Source organism: Ovis canadensis, chromosome 1 (assembly GCF_042477335.2).
Source record: "Ovis canadensis isolate MfBH-ARS-UI-01 breed Bighorn chromosome 1, ARS-UI_OviCan_v2, whole genome shotgun sequence".
Lineage (NCBI taxonomy): Eukaryota > Metazoa > Chordata > Mammalia > Artiodactyla > Bovidae > Ovis > Ovis canadensis.
The window spans coordinates 906671-929418 of NC_091245.1; the positions used below are offsets into that span (position 1 = coordinate 906671).

Below are 22748 nucleotides of genomic sequence, written 5' to 3' on the forward strand. Positions count from 1 at the left end.
ACAACTGAAGTGACTTAGCAGCAGCAGCAGCAGTCAAGGCTATGGTTTTTCCAGTGGTCATGTACGGACGTGAGAGCTGGGGACTATAAAGAGAGCTGAGTGCCGAAGAATTGACGGTTTTGAACTGTGGTGTTGGAGAAGACTCTTGAGAGTCCCTTGAACTGCAAGGAGATCCAACCAGTCCATCCTAAAGGAAATCAGTCCTGAATATTCATTGGAAGGACTGACACTGAAGCTGAAACTCTGATACTTTGGCCACCGGATGCGAAGAACTGACTCACTGGAAACGACCCTGAGGCTGGGAAAGATTGAAGGCAGGAAGAGAAGGGGATGACAGAGGATGAGATGGTTGGATGGCATTATCGACTCAGTGGAAATGAGTCTGAGTAAACTCCGGGAGTTGGTGATGGACAGGGAGGCTGGTGTGCCGCAGTCAATGGGGTCGCAAAGAGTCAGACACAACTGAACTGAACTGACGCCTTGCGAGGAAGTGAGTAGCAGTTAACACACACACCCCTCAGAGCAGCTGGGGGGGCAGGGGGGCGGTCAGCCGTTTTATCTTAATTTGCAGATGTCCTGCGTCAGAAAAGCGTCTGTGACGCCGCCCGGAGCTCCTGCACCCAGTGCTCACCGCTGGCCGCGTGGAATCCCAGGCTGTTCCTCAACCCAAGCATGAAGTGTGAACAGACCCTCACTCACCTCGGACCGTCCTCAGCCAGTCCAAGTTGGGAGCCTCAAGCTCCTCCGGGTCTGTGATGACCCTGCCAGGGACAACTTGCTCCAGGGCGGCCAGGTCGTCCTCAGACACCACGGAGAAGGGCAGCCGCCGCACAGGGTAGCGCTCTGGGGTCAGCGTCACTTCAGGAGCGCGGGAGGAGGCCAAGCAGCTGCCTCGTGGAGCCAGGGGGCTGGTGCCCCAGGCCCCTCGCGGGCCGCCCAGCCCAGGGATCCTGGGCGGCCCCACCCACATCCTCTGTCGCACGGAGGCTCCTTGAATGCAGGCTGCCCGCCAGCAGAAGAGCCACGCAGGCCACCTGGGCACCAGAGGGGGCATCATCACTCCTGCCCTACAAAGTAAGTGAGTGGACCTGACTCTGGAACAGCTCGGAGCAGACACAAGGGGAGCACCTGCAGCGGGGGAGGCAGCTCAGCAGGGCCCCAGCCCCTCAAGGGCCCAGAGACGCACACTGGCTTCCACGGCTGCAGGGGCAGAGTGAGGTTCAGACCACCCGGAAGAGGCGGGCTGGGTGGGCACCAAGGACACGAGGCCTTCAGCTGACGCAGCATGGCCCCCGGCAGGCGTGACCCCCCCTGACAAGTCACGAGACACACACCCCTGGCTTAGGCCACCCCACCCCCACCCCTGTGTCAGGTTTAACATCTGCAACAACCACGCCTCCCTCTCAGCCCCTCTTCCTTCACAAGGAACGAGCAGTTACGGTGCTGTGAGGGGCAGATGCCATTTCCCTGGTAACTCAGCTAGTAAGGAGCCCGCCTGCCATGCAAAAAATGCGGGTTCAATCCCTGGGTCGGGAAGATCCTTTGGAGAAGGAAATGGCAACTTGCTCCAGTATTCTTGCCTGGAGAAGTCCTTGGACAGAAGAGCCCGGCAGGCTACAGCTCACAGACTGGGGTCGCAGAGCTGGACACGGCTGAGCGCGCCTGCGCATGAAGGTGGTGGTTTACTCGCTCAGTGGCGTCGACTCTGAGACCAGCCAGGCTCCTCCGTCCCTAGGATCGCCCAGGCAAGAATACTTGAGAGGGCTGCCACTTCCTTCTCCCTGGAATCTTCCTGACCCAGGGAGTGAGCCAGGGTCTCCTGGATGCGCAGCTGGGTTCTTTACGACAGAGCCACCAGGGAACAAGTGGTTAAAATGATAACCTCATGTTTGCGGATATGCTACAAGCTCACAAAAAGCGCGGGGCAGGGGGAAGCTCCTCTGGGCCCCCGTCGTGGGGACCCGGGAGTGCGCAACTCGCCAGGAAACCCCCCGGGAGGGGAGCGGGGTGGAGCACCGGTGTTCTGGTTGCTTCCAGCTCACCTGGCGCTCAGACCACCTGGGCGGCTCGAGGGGCAGCGCCTTCGCGCGGGGTCACACGTCCGCGTGACCCTGCGGACACGACCAGAGCCCCGGGTGCCTGGAGGCAGCAGGCGCCGCACCAGCGGGGGTGAGGCTTAATGGAGGCGCGGAGGCCAACTCCCCCCTGTTTAGGGCTGCGCACGGCAGGTAAGCAGCCGGCTCGGGGCCGGACTCCCGCCGGGGGCCGGGCGCCTGGGGTCACGGCCGTTAGGGGGCCACCGAGGGCCAGGAGCGGCCGCCCCAGCCAGGGGGCGACGACCAAGCGCCGGCGCCCCGCGCGCGCGCTCACCCAGGCTCGTCCGGAAGGCCCGGGGCGCGCAGCCTGCGCGATCGCGTGACCGGATCGGCCCCGGCGGCGGGATCCGAGGGCCCCGCGGGCGCCCGCCGCCCCGCGACCGCGCGCCTCCGCCGCCCCCGGCCCGCGGCTCTCAGCCCCTCCGCCGAGACCCCGCGCGGACGCGCGCACGCACTCACGTCCGCACGCACTCACGTCCGCGTCCCCGCCGCAGGCTTCGCGCCGCCGTGGGGAGAGGGCGGGGCGGAGCGGGACTGCGCCTGCGCCGGAAGCCCTCGGGGACCCCGCCCCCGGGCCCCGCCCCTGTTGCCGGCTCCGTCCGCCCCACTGCCCCGCCCTCTGCCCGGACTCGCCCCACCCGGGGCCCCGCCCCTTTCGCCGTGAGGCCCGGCTTCCTCCCGCTTCCCCCGCGAGCACCGCGGGCCTTTAGCCGCGTTGGCACTGCCTAGCGTGGTCCCTGCACAGCCTCCCACCCCTTCCACGAGGAAGAGGCGCACGTGTACATCCCGCCTGACCCCAGGGCGTCACTCTGTCCTCCTAAAGGGTCCCCAGAGGACCGTGACTCACCCTCTCAGCTTCGGGGAACGCTGGCACGCAGGGCCCCGGTCCCCTGGCCCCGCCCCTGGCAGAAGGGCAGACATCCCTGCGAGTCTGCAGGCAGAGCCCGAGGGCGCCCCGAAGCGCTTGAGAACCCCAGTGCCCCAAGTGAGGGGCCCTAGGATCTGCGCCCGGTGGCGATCCCGCTTCAGGAAGGCCCGGACCACCCCCACCCGCTCCGCCCCGGGGGACGCAGAGTCCGCCTCTCGGGACTGCCGCCTCCTCCAGCCCCTCCAGGTCGTGCCCGCCCGGTGCCAGTTTGCCACCCATGGCTCCAGGGTATCTGCTCTAAGGGCCCGTTGGGCTCTGCCATCTGGGGCACCAGGCTGGGGGGGCTCCCGGCCTGACAGGTGTTCCCCGCCCCAGCCACCCAGCGGCCAGCTCCCAGCTGCCTCCCCCTCCCCCGGGTGCGCCAGCAGAGGCTGAGCAGCAGGTCTCCGCAGACATCTGAGCCCCAGCTCCGTGGAGCTCCTCTTCCCAGCGCTCCTAGGGCTGAGGTACCCAAGGCAGCCATGCAGCCAGCTGGCCTCCTCCTCCTCCTCTGAATCCCAGTCAGCACGCCTCCTCCAAGCTGTCAAATCCACAGACTCAACTTGCTTCCTCCAATTATTGCTACCTCAATGTCCCTTTTTGCTTCTTCAGCCCTTGGATATCCTCCATTAAATGGTTACAGTACTCACAGTGGTTTCCATGCACCCTTTGATGGCTGACACAGTCACTGGTACCCAGAGCAGAGTTCTCTTCTCACCTTCTGGCCCCTGTGTCCTCCCGAGGCAGCTCCAGGACATGTCTGGCTCACCAGCTCCAGAGTCCTCGATGCGGCAGACAGGAGGGGCGTTCTGTGGGACACTAAGATGATGACCCCTAGCGGAGGGCACGACAGAGTGTGTACATGGCCCAAGGCCGGGTTGGGAAGGCGTGCCGCAGGTTCTGCCAAGTAGAACAGAGATCCAGGTGGTCCCTGCAGATTGGCAGAGAGTACAAGCGAGGACTGGATGCACAACCAGCCACCTGCCACCTGCCACCTGCCACCAGCCAGGAGTGCGACTTCCGCTCTGGTAAGGATGCCTTATCAGGAACAGCAGCTGCAGCGGGGGCCTCACCACCTCCAGTAAACCTTCTTCCCTAAGATCTGCCTGCCTCTTCACAGTGAGTCAGTGGGGGCACGCTAGGACGCACCCCGCCTTTGGGTTACGCCCTGGCAGGGAGAGAACACTCGAGAGACTTCCCCCTGGCCCTTCCTACTGTGACAGTCCTCGCTCCACAGGTCGACGTGGCCATCCTGCCAGTGGTCAAGTCCATCTATCTGAATGACACAGACACTGGGAAGATAACCAGAGGGACCTGGACAGCCATCCAATGTCACCTTATTACCCGATCGCCACAGGCCTCACTCTGACCACAGACCAGTGGCATCCTGGCCCCTGGGAACCCGCAGCAATGCACCTGAGCTCCCCACTCCTGTGGCAAAGCGCCTGGCCTCCTCCTCCTCCCAGACAGGCACCACTGGGGCACATGGGGGACAGTGTGGGCAGAGGCAGGTCACAGGCCCTCCTCCAGAGCCAGTCTCCCTTCCAGCAAGGAGCTAAGTCTGGGAACAGGGCGTCATCTGAAAATGGGTGCCCAGCCATGCTTTCACCGTGGTTGACGGAGCTGGCTTTCTGGACACTAACTGTTAGCACTCGTCAAGGATGTCCTCAGAGAGGTTTAGTTTCCTCAGAGCCTTGGCACCCAAGCAGGTCTAGAAGGCAAAGCTTCTGTTCCAGAGGAGGCACTTTATGCCCCTAGGAAGCGACCCCCAGTGCCCTCACTAAAAACATGTCTTTCTCGTGAGCTTGGGACCGCCTTCTGACGCCATGAGACAGCTGAGACCCAGGATCCCACCCAGGCCCCTGGTGGGACTCACCCACTCTGCCCACTGCACGCCCCCTTCAAGAGTCCACACAGCATCCAGTCCCAGCTCTCGACACGACACTGAAGTCTTATTTCCAGAAAGGATGAGTTCTCAAATGTTTGTTCCAAAAAATACTTTATTTGTTAAACAATATATCCATCATCTATAACATGATCCAAAAATACAGATATACATCTTTACATTATTTGATAAAAAGATTTACAATATTTCTTTCTTTTACAAAGAGAACATCAATAACAATTCCTTGAAAACACAATGTAACATTCAGGTTAAAGCTGCGTCGTCTTTTTGGATGAGATGTGGTAAGATGAATACCACAAATACATACTAGCGGGGAGGACACATCACAGAACTCTCTCCTGAATGAGAACGCTTTTCTTAGACTTCCCATTTTAAAATTCCTCTCGGCACAGGTAATGAAGATCAACCTCACCGTTCACAAAAAGCTGAGGAAAGCCTGAAACCCTAAGCGTGCCAGCCCTGCACAGGGCAGTCCCTGGCTGTGGGCACACGTGGAAGCTGCTCTTTGGACAGTGTTATTGCTTGAAGCAGTCCTCGCCAAGGGCTGCCGGCGACGGGACAGAAGGCAGGACTGACGCACGGCTGGCCAGTGTCCCACACACCCCCGCAACTGCCCAGGGGCTGCGTCCCGGCGGCTGCCGCCTCGGGGTAGACGGGGGCCGCCCGGCTCAGGAGGCCCCGACAGCACCAGGGTCGCGTCCGCCTGCTCAGGGGCCCAGCCCACGGCAGGAACGGTCACAGGCCTCGTGTGCCAGCCGCGAGCCCCTCGAACTCCGCCGCAGAGGCGGGGGCGCGGCTTAACACCTGCCCCTTCTAGCGCAGCGCGTGCTCTCCTGCAGGAAAATAAGGATGTTTCAACCACTGCTGACGGATACGAGCACCAGTGGCAACGGGCGGCGCCCCTTCTCCGCACAAGAAGCCCCTTCCCGCACAGGCAGACCCGGAAGAGGACCCTGGGGGCCCGCACCCTCGCTGGCTCAGCAATGCCACGGCAGTGGCCGCCTGCCGCCGGTGCCCAAGACCAGCGAACGTCTCATCCTGACGGGGGTGGCGGGCGAGGGGCGAGCAGCGCGGGCTCCCGCCGACCCTGCGGGCCGGGCGCTCCCCGCCACAGGGCCTCCCCAGCGTCTTCCGCCTCGCGGGCAGCCGCATGGTCAGGAGGCATTCGGCCGGGGCCCAAACACGTTCCAGGGATGCTCTCTGTTCTGCTCGTGTTTTCCGTTTTCTCCAAAGCTACGTGCATGTTGTTTCGGTGATATTACTGTAACCAGCAAAAGTAAACGCTGGAAACATAAGCACAGAAACTTTGCAAAAAAGGTCCACGGATGGCATGTTACCGGTGACAAGCAGGGTGACACCATCCAACTTTAAACGAAAGCCTCCGGCAGGGAAGCCAGTCACCCTCCTGGGGAGCAGCCGGGGCGGTGGGCACCCCGCTGAGGCTCAGGACCGCCGTCCAGCTGCGTCCACAAATCCCCCCTCCCGTGGGAACAGTGCTGTGAACGGGTCGAAGATGAAATGAGCTTGTGAGGAATGACCACAAACGTCCTATACTTACCTATCTTCTCCACGAAAACGCAAAAAGGAGTGAAAAGCAAAAGCCTTCCCACAGTTTACTCCCCATAATCTTTAAACATCCGTGCTAACAAAAACCTAAGTCGCTAAACACCAACCCCCCAGGGTTTCTGGCTGAGGCAGAGGCTGAGGGTGCCAGCGGCCCCTTCCTCAGGAACGCCGCATGGCCTGGATGAGCCTGGGGCCGAGGGGCAGCCGCGGCCCGACCCCGCGCCGGCCCACGGGGGCCCCAGGGGCCGCACGCTGCACAGACCGCCTGCAGTCTCCCAGCTCCCTCTGGCGAGGACAGGGTCAGACGCAGGGCGCTCGGATGCGGACCCAGGGCAGCCCCCCGTCACCTGCCGGACGGTAGCTGACCCGCGGGCAGCGGCCCCACAGGACGCGGCCTCTGCAGCTCCTGCCCACCGTCTCCTCTCTTGGGAGCGCACAGGACAGGCGGCCGTCAGGGGGGAGCAGGTGGGTTCCTGTCGATGGCCCTCCTCATAGACAGGACGCGCTTCGTCCACGCCGGGAAGCTGGGCCTCCAGTCTGTGTCGCGGACTCCGGGCCTGAGGCAGAGCCGCTGTGCCCGCCGCCTTCCCAATGCGCGCCTGGACGGCCTCAGGGGAGAGGGCGCCTGCAGAAGCCACGGGAGGCGTCCACGCCTGGACCACCCCTACTGTGACCAGCAAGGCGCGTTCAAGACCATGTGCCGATTGGGGAGGAAAGACATGCAGGTTTCCTCGCTTCACCCAGAACTGCTCCTGCGGCACGGGAGGCTCAGAAATCACATCACATAATTGTCACTCCCCAGTCTAAGCGGCTGGCCTGCCGTGCGAGATAGGTCTCAGGCCAGCTCCCGGCACCTGGGCTCACCTCATACTCACACAGACCACCATCTTCATGCTACCACAACTCATCTTCACAGTACAGTCAGAATTCCCGGAGAAACGGACCATCGGCCCTTCCGCTGGGCCGTCTCTTATCCATACCGGTCATGGCACCGACAGCCCGTTTGCTAGTGGAGAATCATTTACTCCGGAAAGAAAACCCCTCACGGAGGGAACAGGCAGTTCAAACGCGAAGGCAGTACACATCGAGGCGGAGCCCCCGGGGAGAGCTGGCGCTTCCAGGCGCGTCCTGGGCTCCCAGCAAGGCTCAGAGGTGCCCGCGGTGGCCACCGGGGCCTCGGCGAGCCGCCCCAGGAAGCCAGCCAGACGCCAGGGCTCACAGCTCCAGATGCAATGTGACGGCAGCGCACCAGCCACGCACCCACGGAGCCCGGGGCCGGCGGCTGGCCACCACGCACAGGGCCTGGGGTCTGTGCGAAAGTCACGAGATCAGTCGTGAGGCAAGTCCCCTAAGACTGCTTCTCTGTGCAACAGGGCTCAGGTGGCGTCTCGTCTTTTCGAGGAAACATCCAGAATGACAACTGGCCATTGAGTTATTAAATATCGTGGGGAACAAGGTAGTTTTAAAATGAATGTAAAATATTGCAACATGAACGAGGGACTCCGTCAGCTCGCTCTTCCGGTCCAGTGTCCGCCCAGCCTTACTTCTTCTTCCTCCTCTCCTGAACACAGCGCGGACAGAACCTGCGACCAGAAAGGCACCGTCAGGGGCCCCGGGAGGCAGGAGGCCAGGCCCCTCCCAGTGTCCCGGCACAGCGGGACGCTGCAGCCACGGTGCCGGTGCCGGCACGAGACCCAGACGCAGACGAGACCCAGACGCAGACGGCGCAGCCCTGCCATGGGGGAAGGTCCGCCCGACGCGCTGAGGCCGGGGAAGACCCGAGGCAGCGAGCGCAGCGGCGTGCACACACAAGCACTCCCATCACCCGAGCGCATCGGCGCTCCCTGTGCGAGGACGTCGCCCCAGGAGCACACGGGAAGCAAGCTGCAGGTGCCAGGCAGCCCCACCAGGCAGACGCAGACCCCCGCCCTCCCCAGTGGGCTCAGCGGCCCCATGGCCCTGGGCACGCAGCTTCCCGAGGCCCCTCCCAGGGAACGGCTGATGCACCTGTGATGCAGCCGCCCGACCCCCGGCTCCCAGCGCTTGGTCCAGGGCCTGAGCACAGCCCACCAGCCCCGGGGTGGGGGGCAGGAGCCTCGCTGCACTGAGGGTCACAGACCAGCTGGGAAGCAGCCTGCACTCTGCCCCCTCTGAAGGGAGACAGGGAGGCCAAGCATCAGGCGGTTGGTGGCTGGGCCCGGCCCCGCCCCGCCCCGCCCTGCCTGTCCTGCTCCCTGCACCCAGTGGGGCGCGCATTTGCCTACACAGAAGGGAACAATACTCTAGCGCCTACCAGCAAAGTCCTGCAAACAACTCAAACCCACCACGTGCAAAATCAAACCCAAGTCGCCCTCCCCGCCTCCCGCCCCAGGGCCAGCCCTCTCACCCTTCTTCCTGGGGAGCTCAGCACAGGACCCCACCCCATCCCACACTGAGCCTGCCCCGGGCCACCAGGTTCCACCGGCTCTGCCTGCCAGGGCCCAGCCGGGTGGACACCACACGTGGCTCTGAGGCGCGCCCGCACCCCCTGCCTGGCCGTCCACTGCAGGCAGACGACACGGACAGTCCCTCGGACGGCCCACGCTCTGGGTCCACACAGGGTGCTGCTGGAGGGAGGCAGGCACGCGCGGACGCGCGGAGGACAGCGTCCCTAGGCCTTCGCTCGGCACAGCCAGCAGGACCAGGCTCTCTCACACAGCAGAGCTGCAGCCGCCCGCACCTCCCCGGGACAGAGGACCCGGGCTCCAGGGGCGCCCAGCCCGAGCCTGGCCCTCAGCTGCCATCAGAGCTTCCCCAGGGAGAGTCCTCTGTGCCTTGTCTAGACCCACAGTCACCTCGGCCTCCCTCGAGAACGAGAGCAGCTGCTGCCGGAGGAAAGCCCAGCTTGCACAAGGAGGGGATCAGGGCACCAGTATTTAAGAGTCGAAAATCACAGGAACTTTCAGCCAGCCGCCCCACCCCCGGCTCCCCACACCCGTCCCGCACCCACGGGTTCTGCCCACCAGGGAGCTCACGGTGCTGTGGTGTTCACCACTGAGAAACAGCCGCGTGGAAGCGGCTCAAACCCACGTGACTCGAGGTCACTGTCACACAGGGGTGATGACCGACACGACCCAGTGAGGTGGGCAGCTGCCCCTCTGCAGCTCAGCCCCGGGCACCAGGATGGGCGCAGCAGGCAGTCCCCCCGCCCAGCCCACAAGCAAGGCCGGCGCCATACTGACCATTTTCCTTTGGGCTTCGTGGTGAGATCCACACAGGCAAAGTGGAACCACTCGATGGGGCACTGCAGGGAGAGGGAGCAGGCGGTCAGTGCTGCCCGCCCGCCGCCCAGCCCTCCCGTCCAGAGGAGGCGGTGAGCGCTGCCCGCCCGCTGCCCACCTGCCCCGCACTCCCGTCCAGAGGAGGCGGTGAGCGCTGCCCGCCCGCTGCCCAGCCCTCCCATCCAGAGGAGGCGGTGAGCGCTGCCCACCTGCCCCGCACTCCCGTCCAGAGGAGGCGGTGAGCGCTGCCCGCCCGCTGCCCACCTGCCCCGCACTCCCGTCCAGAGGAGGCAGTGAGCGCTGCCCGCCCGCTGCCCACCGCCCAGCCCTCCCATCCAGAGGAGGCGGTGAGCGCTGCCCGCCCGCTGCCCACCTGCCCCGCACTCCTGTCCAGAGGAGGCAGTGAGCGCTGCCCGCCCGCTGCCCACCTGCCCCACACACCTGTCCAGAGGAGGCGGTGAGCGCTGCCCACCCGCCGCCCAGCCCTCCCGTCCAGAGGAGGCGGTGAGCGCTGCCCGCCCGCTGCCCACCTGCCCCACACACCTGTCCAGAGGAGGTGGTGAGCGCTGCTCACCCGCCGCCCAGCCCTCCCGTCCAGAGGAGGCAGTGAGCGCTGCCCACCTGCTGCCCACCTGCCCCGCACTCCCGTCCAGAGGAGGCGGTCAGTGCCGCCCAGCCCAGCCTGGCCCACGGCCCGCGCTCTTGTCCAGAGGCGGCGGTCAGTGCTGCCCGCCCGCCCGCCCGCCACCCAGCCCGGCCCAGCCCAGCCCGCGCTCACGTCTGGGTTGTCGCAGCCGATCATCTCCCCGTAGGACACCTGGTGGCACAGGCAGTAGGTGGGCTCATTCGGGTCCACGGGCATGTCCAGCACGTCGGAGGGGTGCACAGACAGGATGGTGTCGGTGAACTCCGACCTGCAGGGGTGACGGGTGGGGGGTTGGGGACAAACTGCCTGCGACAGCGCCCGGCAAGGGCGCGGCACAACGGCGCAGGCCGGTGTGGGGCAGGCGTTTACCACAAGTCCCGAGCAGTCCCCCAGAAGCAGGCCTGCTCCAGCCCCGCCCCCGCCCCAAGGCCGACGGCACCACGTGGGCGCCCAGCAACACCCGAGAGCAGCCCCGAGCCCACCCGGACACCCGGTATCCGTGCAGCCCTGCAGCCCCACCCACCGCCTGACTCCACCAGCACCTTCAGCTCAGAACCGCAGCATCCCTGTCCCAGCCTCCCCTGGGCTCTGCCTCTCGGGAACCAAGCAGCACCAGAGCCACCCTCTGTGCGCGGGGCCACTTCACCTGCCAGCCCCAGGAAGTAGCCCACCACCCTGCACCCGGCGGTTGCCCCAGGGCCCCCGAGCAGCCCAGCCAGACCAGGGCCGTCCACACCACCCCCAGGCCCCCACAGCACCCAGGCCACCCCCGAGACCGCTGCCCACGGCACCACAGCTGCAGGGAGGGAAGGGGCTCGGGGGGACTCGACTCGCCTGGGTTTCAGCCTTCTAAAAGAATCCCATGAGCTCAGTGAGTGAAACAGTACCTTCCCATCAGCACAGAAGGAAAATCCTCCCTCCCCTACCCCCAGGTAAAAACTACAGGCACGTTCAGATATTCATCTGCTAAAGAGACGGCGCATCACACAAGGGACGCAGCAAAGGGAAAGCTAAGAGGCAGCGGCCAACCGGGCGACGTGAACACACCAACCGGGTAAACGGGAGGGATCCAGGTCCCCGAGGGACTGACTGCTCGCCCCTTCCTTGGGCACCATGCCCCAGTCAGCTGCACCCCAGCCCCTCAACGTGGCCCGCACCCACGGGGCCGCTCCGACACCACGGGCCCCGCACACAGCCACACCCGTGGTCCATCTACCGCACACTGCCACACAGAGGCTGCAGAGCCCAGCCCCTGGACTCCAACCAGCCAGCCTCTCCCAGGGCCCCGTGACCAACCAGGGGAGCAGGAGCAGGAGCGCCTCGCCCGCAGGCGGCAGATGGGCGCTCTGGCTTCCCTGCCTCACCACCTTCCCGCCAGCCCCCACCCGGCTCCGTCCACCTGCACCGCACGAGGGCGAGCCTTCGGGGACGCGCAGGCGCTGCCCTCTCCACGACCTGCGTGCGCCCGCAAGGTCAGACGAGGAGCAAACCGTGTGCCCTGAGGGACCGAGAACACAGCAGTGGCCGCCAGGAGGGCCTTCCTGCTGGGCCAGTGGCCAAGAAGCCGCCTGCCAGTGCAGCGGACACACGCTTGACCCCTGGGCGGCAGGCTCTTGCCTGGGAAACCCCATGGACAGAAAAGCCTGGCGGGCAGAGTCCATGGGGTTGCAGAGTCAGACACGACTTAAGAGGCTAAACACCACCAACCAGGAGGGCTGTGTACAAAAAGCATCAAGTGCAAGAAGACCAGAGGTTCCGATGAGCAAAGAAGGGCTTTAAACACATTATGAAAGAAGCGTAACTAAGATGTTCATGTATGGAGACGTTTAACTAAACTCTGTGAAAAAAAAAGGAGTCAAATGATGTTCTAGAACAAAAACCACAGTATGTGAAATTAACAGCTGAGCCTTGAGCAACATGGGTTTGAACTGTGTGATTTCACCTGCATGTAGTTTTTTTTCAGTAAATACGTGCTACAGTATTATGTGACCCTTGGATGTGGAACCTCAAATTCAAAAGGATATCAGGTCAGCACACCTGCACACATGAGGGGAGGGGCCGCTGCACACCTGCACAGGTGAGGGGGAGGGGCCGCGGCACACCTGCACAGGTGAGGGGGAGGGGCCGCGGCACACCTGCACAGGTGAGGGGGAGGGGCCGCAGCACACCTGCACAGGTGAGGGGGAGGGGCCGCGGCACACCTGCACAGGTGAGGGGGAGGGGCCGCTGCACACCTGCACGTGTGAGGGGAGGGGCCACTGCACACCTGCACAGGTGAGGGGGAGGGGCCGCGGCACACCTGCACAGGTGAGGGGGAGGGGCCGCGGCACACCTGCACAGGTGAGGGGAGGGGCCGCTGCACACCTGCACAGGTGAGGGGGAGGGGCCACGGCACACCTGCACAGGTGAGGGGAGGGGCTGCTGCACACCTGCACAGGGGAGGGGGAGGGGCCACAGCGCACCTGCACAGGTGAGCACATCTGCAGCCTCAGCAGTGACTGGTGTTGTCATCCTGAGCAAACACAAACGTTCTCTGGGGAAAAAGAAAATGAGCACCTCTCACCCTCCTTTATGCTTCTTCTTCTTTGGGGTGTCATCTTCTGAGGTCCTCCTGCCGCGACCCCTGGAGCCCCTCTTTTCTTTCTGACCTCGGCCTTCTGAAACAAGAAAGACCTCAACTTTGTTCACAGACTTCCTGAAGCAGGACAAGGTTCACCCAAACACGGTATTTACCGTGATATTCCTAACACATCTATCAGACAGACTTCTTCAAAACTCCGTGGTTAACAGTAACAAAACGAAGAAAAATTAGGACTTGCTTTTTAGCCCCCGTCCTCCAGCGCTCTCAAAGTCGCTGCCCTCTAGCTTGTCCTTCAGGTCCGCCTCAAAGCGAGCCAGGTCTGCATCCAGCCTCCGGATGTGCTTGTCCACCTGCACGGAAGGACAATCACACAGTCCACGTGGCTCTCGGGGCCAAACGCCCTGGGGATCACAGACGCTCCCAGCGCCAGCCAGAGAGTGCCGTCTGCTCTCGGGTGAGTCCTGAGTTAAAGAAGCTCTGCTAGAACAAGGCCCACTATTTCCTAGTTGATGCAAAGGTCTTTTTTCTCCACATATGACCCATCAACAGAATAAAGCCTGCTGCTGCTGCTGCTAAGTTACTTCAGTCGTGTCCGACTCTGTGCGACCTCATGGACTGCAGCCCACCAGACTCCTCCGTCCATGGGATTTTCCAGGCAAGAGTACTGGAGTGGGGTGCCACTGCCTTCTCTGAGAATAAAGCCTACTGGGGAGAAAAGCTTGAAGGGATGAGAAACAGCTGTGAGACGTGGAGTAAGGGCTGAGTACACTAGATACTGAATCTTAACGTAAAATGTGAAGAGCGCACAGGTCCTTAAGTAGAAAATGACTTAAGTTTTAGGTTCCGGATGGAGCTGGAAGGAAGGAGAAAGAGGTGGGACATCACCCGTGACCACACAGGATAACACGGGAGGGGATGCTCTTGCTGAGCAGCTGCAGGGACATCACAAGAAAAGCGCCTGCTGGCACTGACAGGCACCCAACGCCCCCTGCAGCAGCTTCCCAAGCAGGAGCCACACGGCCCCTCCTGCGAGTGAACCAGAGTCCTCACCTTCATTATACATCAAAGAGAAAACAGGACTGCCTTAACGATGCTTATCGCACCTAACTCTCAGGAAGACAGGCTGCTTACTCAAAGGACTTACTGCTTTAGAGCATCAAAACCCCAAACATAAGCATTAAGCTCTCCTTTGAGAGGCTTCTTTCTCAAACACAACCGAATTCGGGCTTTAATAAATCACTACTGTCTTCCTACGGGAGGTGAGGATGGGGCACCTCAGACAGAACCCCATGTGAGCCACTTCGTGAGCCTCAAGTGAGGCAGACCTGAGAGGGAGGTGGCCAGAACGAGCTCTAGGGCCTCACGGAAAGCTGATAAAAACGAACAGCAAATGTATATACACACACGTAAGGGAACAAGCCGAAGGGCACAGAACGCGAGGCTGCGCTAAGGCTCCCAGGGGGAGGACCCCTCCACGGCGCACCTTTGCGAGCCGCACCGCTCCGCCCCAGCCTGGCCTCCGCCTGCCCTGCCGCCCGGGGCAGCCTTCCCCGGCGCGTGGGGCGGCCCCACTCACCAGCTCTCCCCGCCACGCGGGCCTGGGGCGGCCCCGCTCCCCGGCTCCCCGCCGCCTGGGCCGCCCGCTCCCCGGCTCCCCGCCGCGCGGGCCGGGGCGCCCGCTCACCATCTCGTAGGTCTGCATGGCCAGCTGCACCTTGTCGTCGCTGTACTCCTTGCACTTGTTGTAGGCGCTCTGGATCTTCTGCAGGTGCTCCACGCGCTGGTCCGAGGAAAGCGTCTTCACGGTGGAGATGTACTCCGCGGCCAGGATGTCAATCTCAGCTTTCTTATCTGAGAGAGAAACGGATGAAGAGCTGTTCCCCGCGGGCGATCCGGGACAAGCTCACCAGACCGGCAACCAATAAAGCCTAACGATGACAAGCTCCAGCAAAGAGGTGGTTGGCTCGAGCTGGCCGCCTGTGGCGGCAAGGGGAGCAGCCTTTGGGGGCCACAGGCAGACACCCCCGCCGGGGCAGCGTGCCCAGGACAGCGCGGACGACACGCGCCAGCAGGGGCTCCCTGCGCCTCCCTGGGCTTGCAGGAGTCCCCGTTTGAATAGATGACGTGCTCACCTCACCTATGACCAGCATGCTACTCTCTGGATACACACGGGGAAACAGTCATAACTACAGATAACAAGAAGCAACTCAAACATCCAAGATAAAACAAACAGGCTGCGGTCCACTCACAGAACAGAGCGCTGCTGCTGCTGAGTCGCTTCAGTCGTGTCCGACTCTGTGCAACCCCACAGACGGCAGCCCACTAGGCTCCCCTGTCCCTGGAATTCTCCAGGCAAAGACACTGGGTGGGTTGCCATTTCCTTCTCCAATGCATGAAAGTAAGAAGTAAAAGGGAAGTCGCTTAGCGTGCCCGACCCTTAGCGCTACCCAGCAGTAAGAAGACATGGCGACACCAGCCAACCCCACTGACGCAAGGAAAACACACCCCACGTGACGATCCCATTGTCATTAAGGGTGGAAACAGACGCAGCCGTTAATGCTTCAGTTTAGAAGGATGAAAAGGCCACTCTTGCAGGTGATAACTCAGGGTGCACTCCTTACAGGAAGGGGGCCTGCTCAGGAGTCTCACAGGCCCTGGGCACCAGGGGCCCTATTTGTCCCTCTGGGGAAAGGGTCTCTGGGTATTATTTGCTAAGCAATTTATAAATGTTTAAACCACTTCGGAATTCTTGCCTTGACAACCCCATGAACAGTATGAAAAGTCAAAATGATAGGACACTGAAAGAGGAACTCCCCAGGTCGGTAGATGCCCAATATGCTACTGGAGGTCAGTGGAGAAATAACTCTGGAAAGAACGAAAAAAATGGAGCCAAAGCAAAAACAATAACCAGCTGTGGATGTGACTGGTGATAGAAGCAAGGTCGGATGCTGTAAAGAGCAATATTGTACAGGAACCTGGAACGTTAGGTCCATGAATCAAGGCAAATTGGAAGCGGTCAAACAGGAGACGGCAAGAGTGAACGTCGACATTCTAGGAATCAGCGAACTAAAATGGACTGGAATGGGTGAATTTAACTCAGATGACCATTATATCTACTACTGCGGACAGGAATCTCTCAGAAAAAATGGAGTAGCCATCATGGTCAACAAAAGAGTCTGAAATGCAGTACCTGGATGCAATCTCAAAAATGAGAGAATGATCTCTGTTCGTTTCCAAGGCAAACCATTCAGTATCACGATAATCCAAGTCTATGCCCCAACCAGTAATGCTGAAGAAGCTGAAGTTGAACGGTTCTATGAAGACCCACAAGACCTTCTAGAACTAATGCCCCCAAAAGATGTCCTTTTCATTATAGAGGACTGGAATGCAAAAGTAGGAAGTCAATAAACACCTTGAGTAATGGGCAAATTTGGTCTTGGAGCACAGAATGAAGCAGGGCAAAGGCTAAGAGAGTTTTTTCAAGAGAACGTACTGGTCATAGCAAATAACCTCTTCCAACAACACAAGAGAAGACTCTACACATGGACATCACCAGATGGTCAACACCGAAATCAGACTGATTATATTCTTTGCAGCCAAAAATGGAGAAGCTCTGTATAGTCAGCAAAAACAAGACTGGGAGCTGACTGTGGCTCAGATCATGAACTCCTTATTGTCAAATTCAGACTTAAATTGAAGAAAGTGGGGAAAACCACTAGACCATTCAGGTACGACCTAAATCAAATCCCTTACGATTATACAGTAGAAATGAGAAATAGATTTAAGAGACTAGATCTGATAGAGTGCATGATGAACTATGGACGGAGGTTCGTGACATTGTACAGGAGACAGGAATCAAGACCATCCCCAAGAAAAAGAAATGCAAAAAAGCAAAATGGCTGTCTGAGGAGGCCTTACAAATAGCTGTGAAAAGAAGAGAAGTGAAAAATAAAGAAGAAAAGGAAAGATATACCCATTTGAATGCAGAGTTCCTTTGAAAAGCAAGGAGAGATAAGAAAGCCTTCCTCAGTGATCAGTGTAAAGAAACAGAGGAAAACAACAGAATGGGAAAGATGAGAGATCTCTTCAAGAAAATAAGAGATACCAAGGGAACATTTCATGCAAAGTTGGGGTCAATAAAGGACAAAAATGGTATGGACCTAACAGAAGCAGAAGATATTAAGAAGAGGTGGCAAGAATACACAGAACTGTACGAAAAAGATCTTCACGACCCAGATAATCATGATGATGTGATCACTCACCTAGAGCCAGACATCCTGGAATGTGAAGTCAAGTGGGCCTTAGAAAGCATCACTACGAACAAAGCTAGTGGAGGTGATGGAATTCCAGTGGAGCTATTTCAAATCCTGAAAGATGATGCTGTGAAAGTGCTGCACTCAATATGCCAACAAATTTAGAAACTCAGCAGTGGCCTAAGGACTGGAAAAGGTCAGTTTTCATTCCAATTCCAAAGAAAGGCAATGCTAGAGAATTCTCAAACTACCGCACAATTGCACTCATCTCACACGCTAGTAAAGCAACGCTGAAGATTCTCCAAGCCAGGCTTCAGCAATACGTGAACCGTGAACTTCCAGATGTTCAAGCTGGTTTTAGAAAAGGCAGAGGAACCAGAGATCAACTTGGCAGCATCCGCTGGATCACCAGAAAAGCAAGAGAGTTCCAGAAAAACATCTATTTCTGCTTTATTGACTATGCCAAAGCCTTTGACTATGTGGCTAACAACAAACTGGAAAATTCTGAAAGAGATGGGAATACCAGACCACCTGACCTGCCTCTTGAGAAACCTTTATGCAGGTCAGGAAGCAACAGTTAGAAGTGGACATGGAACAACAGACTGGTTCCAAATAGGAAAAGGAGTACGTCAAGGCTGTATATTGTCACACTGCTTATTTAACTGATATGCAGTGTACATCATGAGAAACGCTGGACTGGAAGAAACACAAGCTGGAATCAAGATTGCCAGGAAAAATATCAATAACCTCATATATGCAGATGATACCACCCTTATGGTAGAAAGTGAAGAGGAACTAAAAAGCCTGTTGATCAAAGTGAGAGAGGAGAGCTTAAAGCTCAACATTCAGAAAACCAAGATCATGGCGTCTGGTCCCATCACTTCATGGCAAATAGATAGAGAAACAGTGGCAGATTTATTTCTTGGGGCTCCAAAATCATTATGGATGGTGACTGCAGCCATGAAATTAAAAGACGCTTATTCCTTGGAAGGAAAGTTATGACCAATCTAGACAGCATATTAAAGAGCAGAGACATTACTTCACCAACAAAGGTCCATCTAGTCAAGGCTATGGTTTTTCCAGTGGTCATGTATGGATGTGAGAGTTGGACTGTAAAGAAAGCTGAGCACAGAAGAACTGATGCTTCTGAACTGTGGTGTTGGAGAGGACTCTTGAGAGTTCCTTGGACTACAAGGAGATCCAACCAGTCCATCCTAAAGGAGATCAGTCCTGAGTGTTCATTGGAAGGACTGATGTTGAAGGTGAAACTCCAATACTTTGGCCACCTGATGGGAAGAGCTGACTCATTGGAAAACACCCTGCTGCTGGGAAAGATTGAAGGCAGGAGGAGAAGGGGACGACGGAGGATGAGATGGGTGGATGGCATCACCGACTCGATGGGTGTGAGTTTGAGTAAACTCCGGCAGTTGGTGACGGACAGGGAGGCCTGGCGTGCTGCAGTCCCTGGGGTCGCAAAGAGTCTGACACGATTGAGTGACTGAACTGAACTGAACGCTTATTTCTGAATGTAAGTGGTCTATCTCACGATAAAACAGGTCTCTGTATTCACTAGTCAGAAAGCTGTACCTCAGTCAAAAACCACAGTTGTTCCAATCTCACAAAATATGTGCCCAACACAACATGTGATAAAAGTGTCCACGCCTAAGCACATCATCATCAAACGTAAAACCTCACAGATAAAGAGAAAGCCTAAAAGCTTCTAAATAGGAAAGTGGAAATAAAGATCACATTTTCAAAGGATCCGGAATCCGAATGCTAGCGGCCTTCTCAGTAGCAGCGCGGAAGCTGGCGGACGATGCAGAACAGCTGCCGCGCTTGGGGGGAAGCGCAGGTCAACCTGGGGTTCTACACCCAGCCAACTGCTCACTGCTGCGGTTTCAGACACGCAACGTTATTCACCCTCCCCTCTACCCTTTAAGGCTCCCCTGAAACAAAGGGCAAATCAAGACGCGGCACGCTTAACAGCCTAGCAAACAGGGCCCCACACGGAAGAGCAGCCGCAGGAGAGGGAGGCCTGGGGTGTGCACGGCAGGCCAGCTGGCGCGCTCCGGCGGCCCCCGCGGAGGGCACACAGAGGGCTGGCAGGTGCCTGGCGCCGCACACCAGGGAGCATGGAAGACAAACCAACCAGCAGAGCAGTGAGAGACGCCGAGAGGAAGTCAGGCCAAGCAGGCCACGTGCGCACAGCAGGCGGCCAGCTACCGACACAGGGGCCCTGACGGACGCGACATCAGGACAGTGTGAACTCTGGCCCACGACACCCAGGAGATGGCGGGAAGGAGCTGTGTGCACATGAGCTGGCTGGGCGCAACCAAAGACGTCAGTCTTCACTTTCTGAAATAACTGAACAGCTAAAGTCTAAAACCAAAAGGAAATAAAGAAATGCAGCAAAAACGAGGTGCTCAGAAATAAGGAGTTAACACCAAAAGACCCAAAAGCAGGGTGTAAACTACACACAGAGTGTGAAAAGGGAAAATCTTTTAAAGAGAAGCTAACAAAAACTTTAACTGCAAGGAGGGGATGAGGGTCATAAAGACGAAATGCAGGAGCACCAGGCACTCAGTTTGACTGCACAGACTTGGCACTCTGAGACGTCACCCCATGCCCGCAGCACCTCTGCCCCAGGTACCTGGAAGCGCAGCACCACCCCCAGGGTCCTGCCTTGGGGAGCTGCTCTCCCCACCCTGGTTGCACTGAAAGGCCTGCACCCACCTTCTGTCCTCTGGTCCAGCTCTCGCATCAGCTGGAAGTTCCTCTGAAGCTCACAGGGAAGGTTCTCGATACCTGAAACAGACACAGCAGGACAAAAGCTCACCTTCCCAGCCTCACAGCTCAAGGCCACAAGGGGTAAGCCCACTCTAGCTTCTGTTTGCTAGGGTTTGGAAACAAGAAGAATCAGGGTATCTTTTCCCAGCGACGTGCTCTAAACACTGAACACACCCTGGTACAAGCTGACGTGTTTGAGCACTTGTCAGAAACTCAAGAAGTTAGATTCAAACAGAGGACAGAGGGTGCCCATGCGCCTCTCCCACCCCAGACCCCAGGCCACTCCTCCCTTGCAGACACCCCGTCACAGCGAACCAGCCCAAACCCCAGGGTCCTCCTCCAACTCTACTCTGAACTTGGGGCATGGGGAAGTACCAACCGGGGCTGTGTGGGGGAACGTGATGCAAAGATGGAGCTGCCCAACACAGAGGCACTGGCCACGTGTTCTGGGCTACTTGAGCACCTGAAATGGGGCCAGTACCACAGACGGACTGAGTTTCCCATTTTATGAGAGTTTATTTAAAATTAAACAGACCAGGAAGGACAGCACAGGGAGGACCCTGCACCACACTGGTCTCCTGTCCCCACTGCCAGGCTCCTGGTCTGGGCCAAGCCCGGCCCCTGCCTGCAGCCAGGATGGGCCCCTCTCATCAAATAAAGCTGGTGCTTAAGCCCCATGGCGCCCTGGCTCAGCAGACACCGAGCGGACCCCTCAGAGCCTCTCTGTGGGACCCCGCCCCCCCGGCGTTCCTACTGCAGCAGTACCCCTGCACTCTGAGACGTGCTAGACTCCTTCATGACCTTTAAACTCCTGTGTCCCATCTGAGAGCATGTCCCAGGAAAATTCCTGGTGCACAGCAGGTGCTTAGGGAGTGAGCAGGGGCTTCTGTCCCCAAGCCTTCACACGGGTGCCCGCAAAGGCCAGGATCATATTCCTCAGACTCTCCTCCTGGGCCCCACCAGGCAAGCACCAGGAAAGAGGACAAGCCACAGTGCCCCCCCTACAGGCACCTGGGTGCTCTCCCACCCAGGACCTGTGCTCAGGCTGGGCCAGGACTAGGTGATCCCCTGCGGATCACCACAGTCTTCCCCAGAGCAGAGGTTCAATCCCTACTCTCAACACCCTCAGGTGAGGGTCTGGGGGCTGTGATCCCCAGTACAGCACAGTGCTCTAGAGCCAAGGGGCCCAACGCCCACCAGCCCCACCCTCCCCAGGCCATGCCCCAGCGGAGGCCAGACAGGAGTCAGGACGAAGGACTCCCACGCGGGATCGCCGCTCTCCAGCAAGAGACCTTAACAAGCTACCTGGCTTCTGCAGGCGGCATCACCTGCTCTGTGAAATGTGGAGGAAAAAAGCCACCCGCTCAGGAGTTCTGCAGAGAGGGCAACATGTGCAATGCGTCGGGACATCTGGCCACGACGATGACCCCTGCCTTGAACACCCTAACCCCGGCCAGTAAGTAGCGCCCCCAGCCCCTGGGCTCGGACCGGTACCCTCAGTGACCCTCTGCGCCTGCATGCCTCGCAAATGCATGAAATGAGGCCTGGAACTGAGGCACAAGCTAAGTCACATCACAAGCAGGCACAGAACACCGAACTCCGAGGCCCTGGGCCCCCCAAACCCGACCCAGAGTCCCAGGCGATTGGGACTCAACCATCTTGGTGGGCCAGTCCCGCCCCCAAGGCGGGGCGGGGCTCGGAGGGGCGGGGCCCGGAGGGGCGGGGCCTGGCCAGAGGGGGCGGGTCCGACAGGGAAGAGAGCGGAGCCCAGCCGATAAGGGGCGGGGCCCCGCCCAGGAGGCCGGGTTCAAGGGCGGGGAGGGCGGGGCCTGCAGGAAGGTGGGCGTGGTCGCCTGGAAGGCGGGGCCGGGCCGCGAGGGCCCCGCCCCTTAGCGCCAGCCCCGCCCCGCCGTGACGCACCTGGAATTGGCGCGGCCGTGCCGGCGGGGCCCGCGCCGCCCGCCCCGCGCCCCTCCCTCGCCGCCCCGCCCGCCCCGCGCGCCCCCGCCGCCCCCGCCGCCGCCCGGCCACCCCGCCGCCCCCGCGTGCCCCGGGGCCCGCGCGCGGAGCCCGGCGCTCGGGGAAGCGCGGCAGGGGCGGCGGGGCGCGGGCGGCGGGCTGGGGCGGCGCGCGGGGCGCTTACTGTCCAGGTAGTGCTCCAAGTACATGGCGGTCGCCATCTTCGTCCGCGGCCGCGCTCCGGGTCTGCGCGGGCGGTGGCGCCGCGAGGGCCGGGGGCGGGGCCGGCTAGTCACTATTAATGAGCCGCGCGCGCTGATTGGGCGCCGGCCGGGCGGGGCCCCCGCCTCGGCTTCCGGCCGGGGCGCGCGCGACCTCGCGCGGGGGCTGGGCGGGCTGGGCGGCCCTGGCGGGCGGGCGGGCGGGCCTGGTGCTCGGCCGGGGGGCCTGGTGCTCGGCCGGGGGGCCCGGGAGCGCGCCTAGCGCCTGGGGGGGCGACTTCCGGGGCGGGGGCCGGCGTGCTAAACCCCAGGCAGACATGTAAAAGGGGGAACGCGTTCACTGTTTTGCCAGCTTTACCTGCGTTATACAAACTCAGGCTGTACGGAGATGTACAGCTTCCCCACTCCCGGAGGCGCGGGCCTGCGATCGTCTTGCTCACCCTTCGATCCAAGTGATACCAATGTCTGTGCAACCACCCCCGCTCCATTTAATGCTTGGTGTGAGAATCACGCACACTCCAGTGCACTGTTGCACACCACCCCTGTTTTATTGTTTCGAGTAGATA

General features: G+C 60.0%; 2 protein-coding genes and 1 long non-coding RNA gene across 21 annotated transcripts in view; 1 reads left to right on the plus strand and 2 right to left on the minus strand.

The window, feature by feature from the left end:
• Positions 1-4116, minus strand: part of D2HGDH (D-2-hydroxyglutarate dehydrogenase) — a 28252-nt gene extending 24136 nt beyond the window's left edge. For 4 of the 14 annotated variants that reach the window (XR_011255591.1, XR_011255573.1, XR_011255571.1 and 1 more), the window contains exon 1: positions 700-1067. Coding sequence is in view for 7 of the 14 variants with exons in the window: in XM_069582882.1 (XP_069438983.1) it covers positions 700-1067; positions 2944-3017 (442 nt within the window). In the remaining 7 variants the exon portion in view is untranslated. Of the gene's footprint in view, positions 1-699; positions 1068-2042; positions 2881-2943; positions 3552-3653 lie in introns of those variants that run through there. The other 10 variants (XR_011255589.1, XM_069582889.1, XR_011255584.1 and 7 more) reach the window with 9 other exon arrangements.
• LOC138436803 (uncharacterized) lies at positions 280-5083 on the plus strand. Of its 3 annotated transcripts, XR_011255619.1 has the most exons (5): positions 280-490; positions 572-1074; positions 2038-2228; positions 3751-4031; positions 4241-5083. It is a non-coding gene; the product is annotated as an uncharacterized lncRNA (long non-coding RNA). The 3 variants fall into 3 exon arrangements; XR_011255629.1 differs by lacking the exon at positions 2038-2228 and having other exon boundaries at positions 336-490; XR_011255620.1 differs by lacking the exons at positions 3751-4031; positions 4241-5083 and adding an exon at positions 3340-3654 and having other exon boundaries at positions 373-490.
• Positions 4986-22404, minus strand: ING5 (inhibitor of growth family member 5). 4 transcript variants are annotated; one of them, XR_011255612.1, is made up of 9 exons: positions 22146-22404; positions 19949-20020; positions 14647-14813; positions 13201-13312; positions 12945-13038; positions 10514-10649; positions 9697-9758; positions 5877-8058; positions 4986-5742 (listed from the first exon to the last, which is right to left on the minus strand). XR_011255612.1 is itself a non-coding variant. In XM_069582967.1 (8 exons), exons 1-8 carry the CDS (start codon positions 22180-22182, stop codon positions 8016-8018), a joined length of 723 nt encoding a protein of 240 aa, XP_069439068.1. In that variant the 5' UTR covers positions 22183-22404; the 3' UTR covers positions 4986-8015. The 4 variants fall into 4 exon arrangements, 3 of the variants coding, with proteins under 3 accessions (XP_069439068.1, XP_069439081.1, XP_069439092.1); XM_069582967.1 differs by having other exon boundaries at positions 4986-8058; XM_069582980.1 differs by having other exon boundaries at positions 4986-8058; positions 22169-22208.
• Positions 22405-22748: the final 344 nt, after the last annotated feature.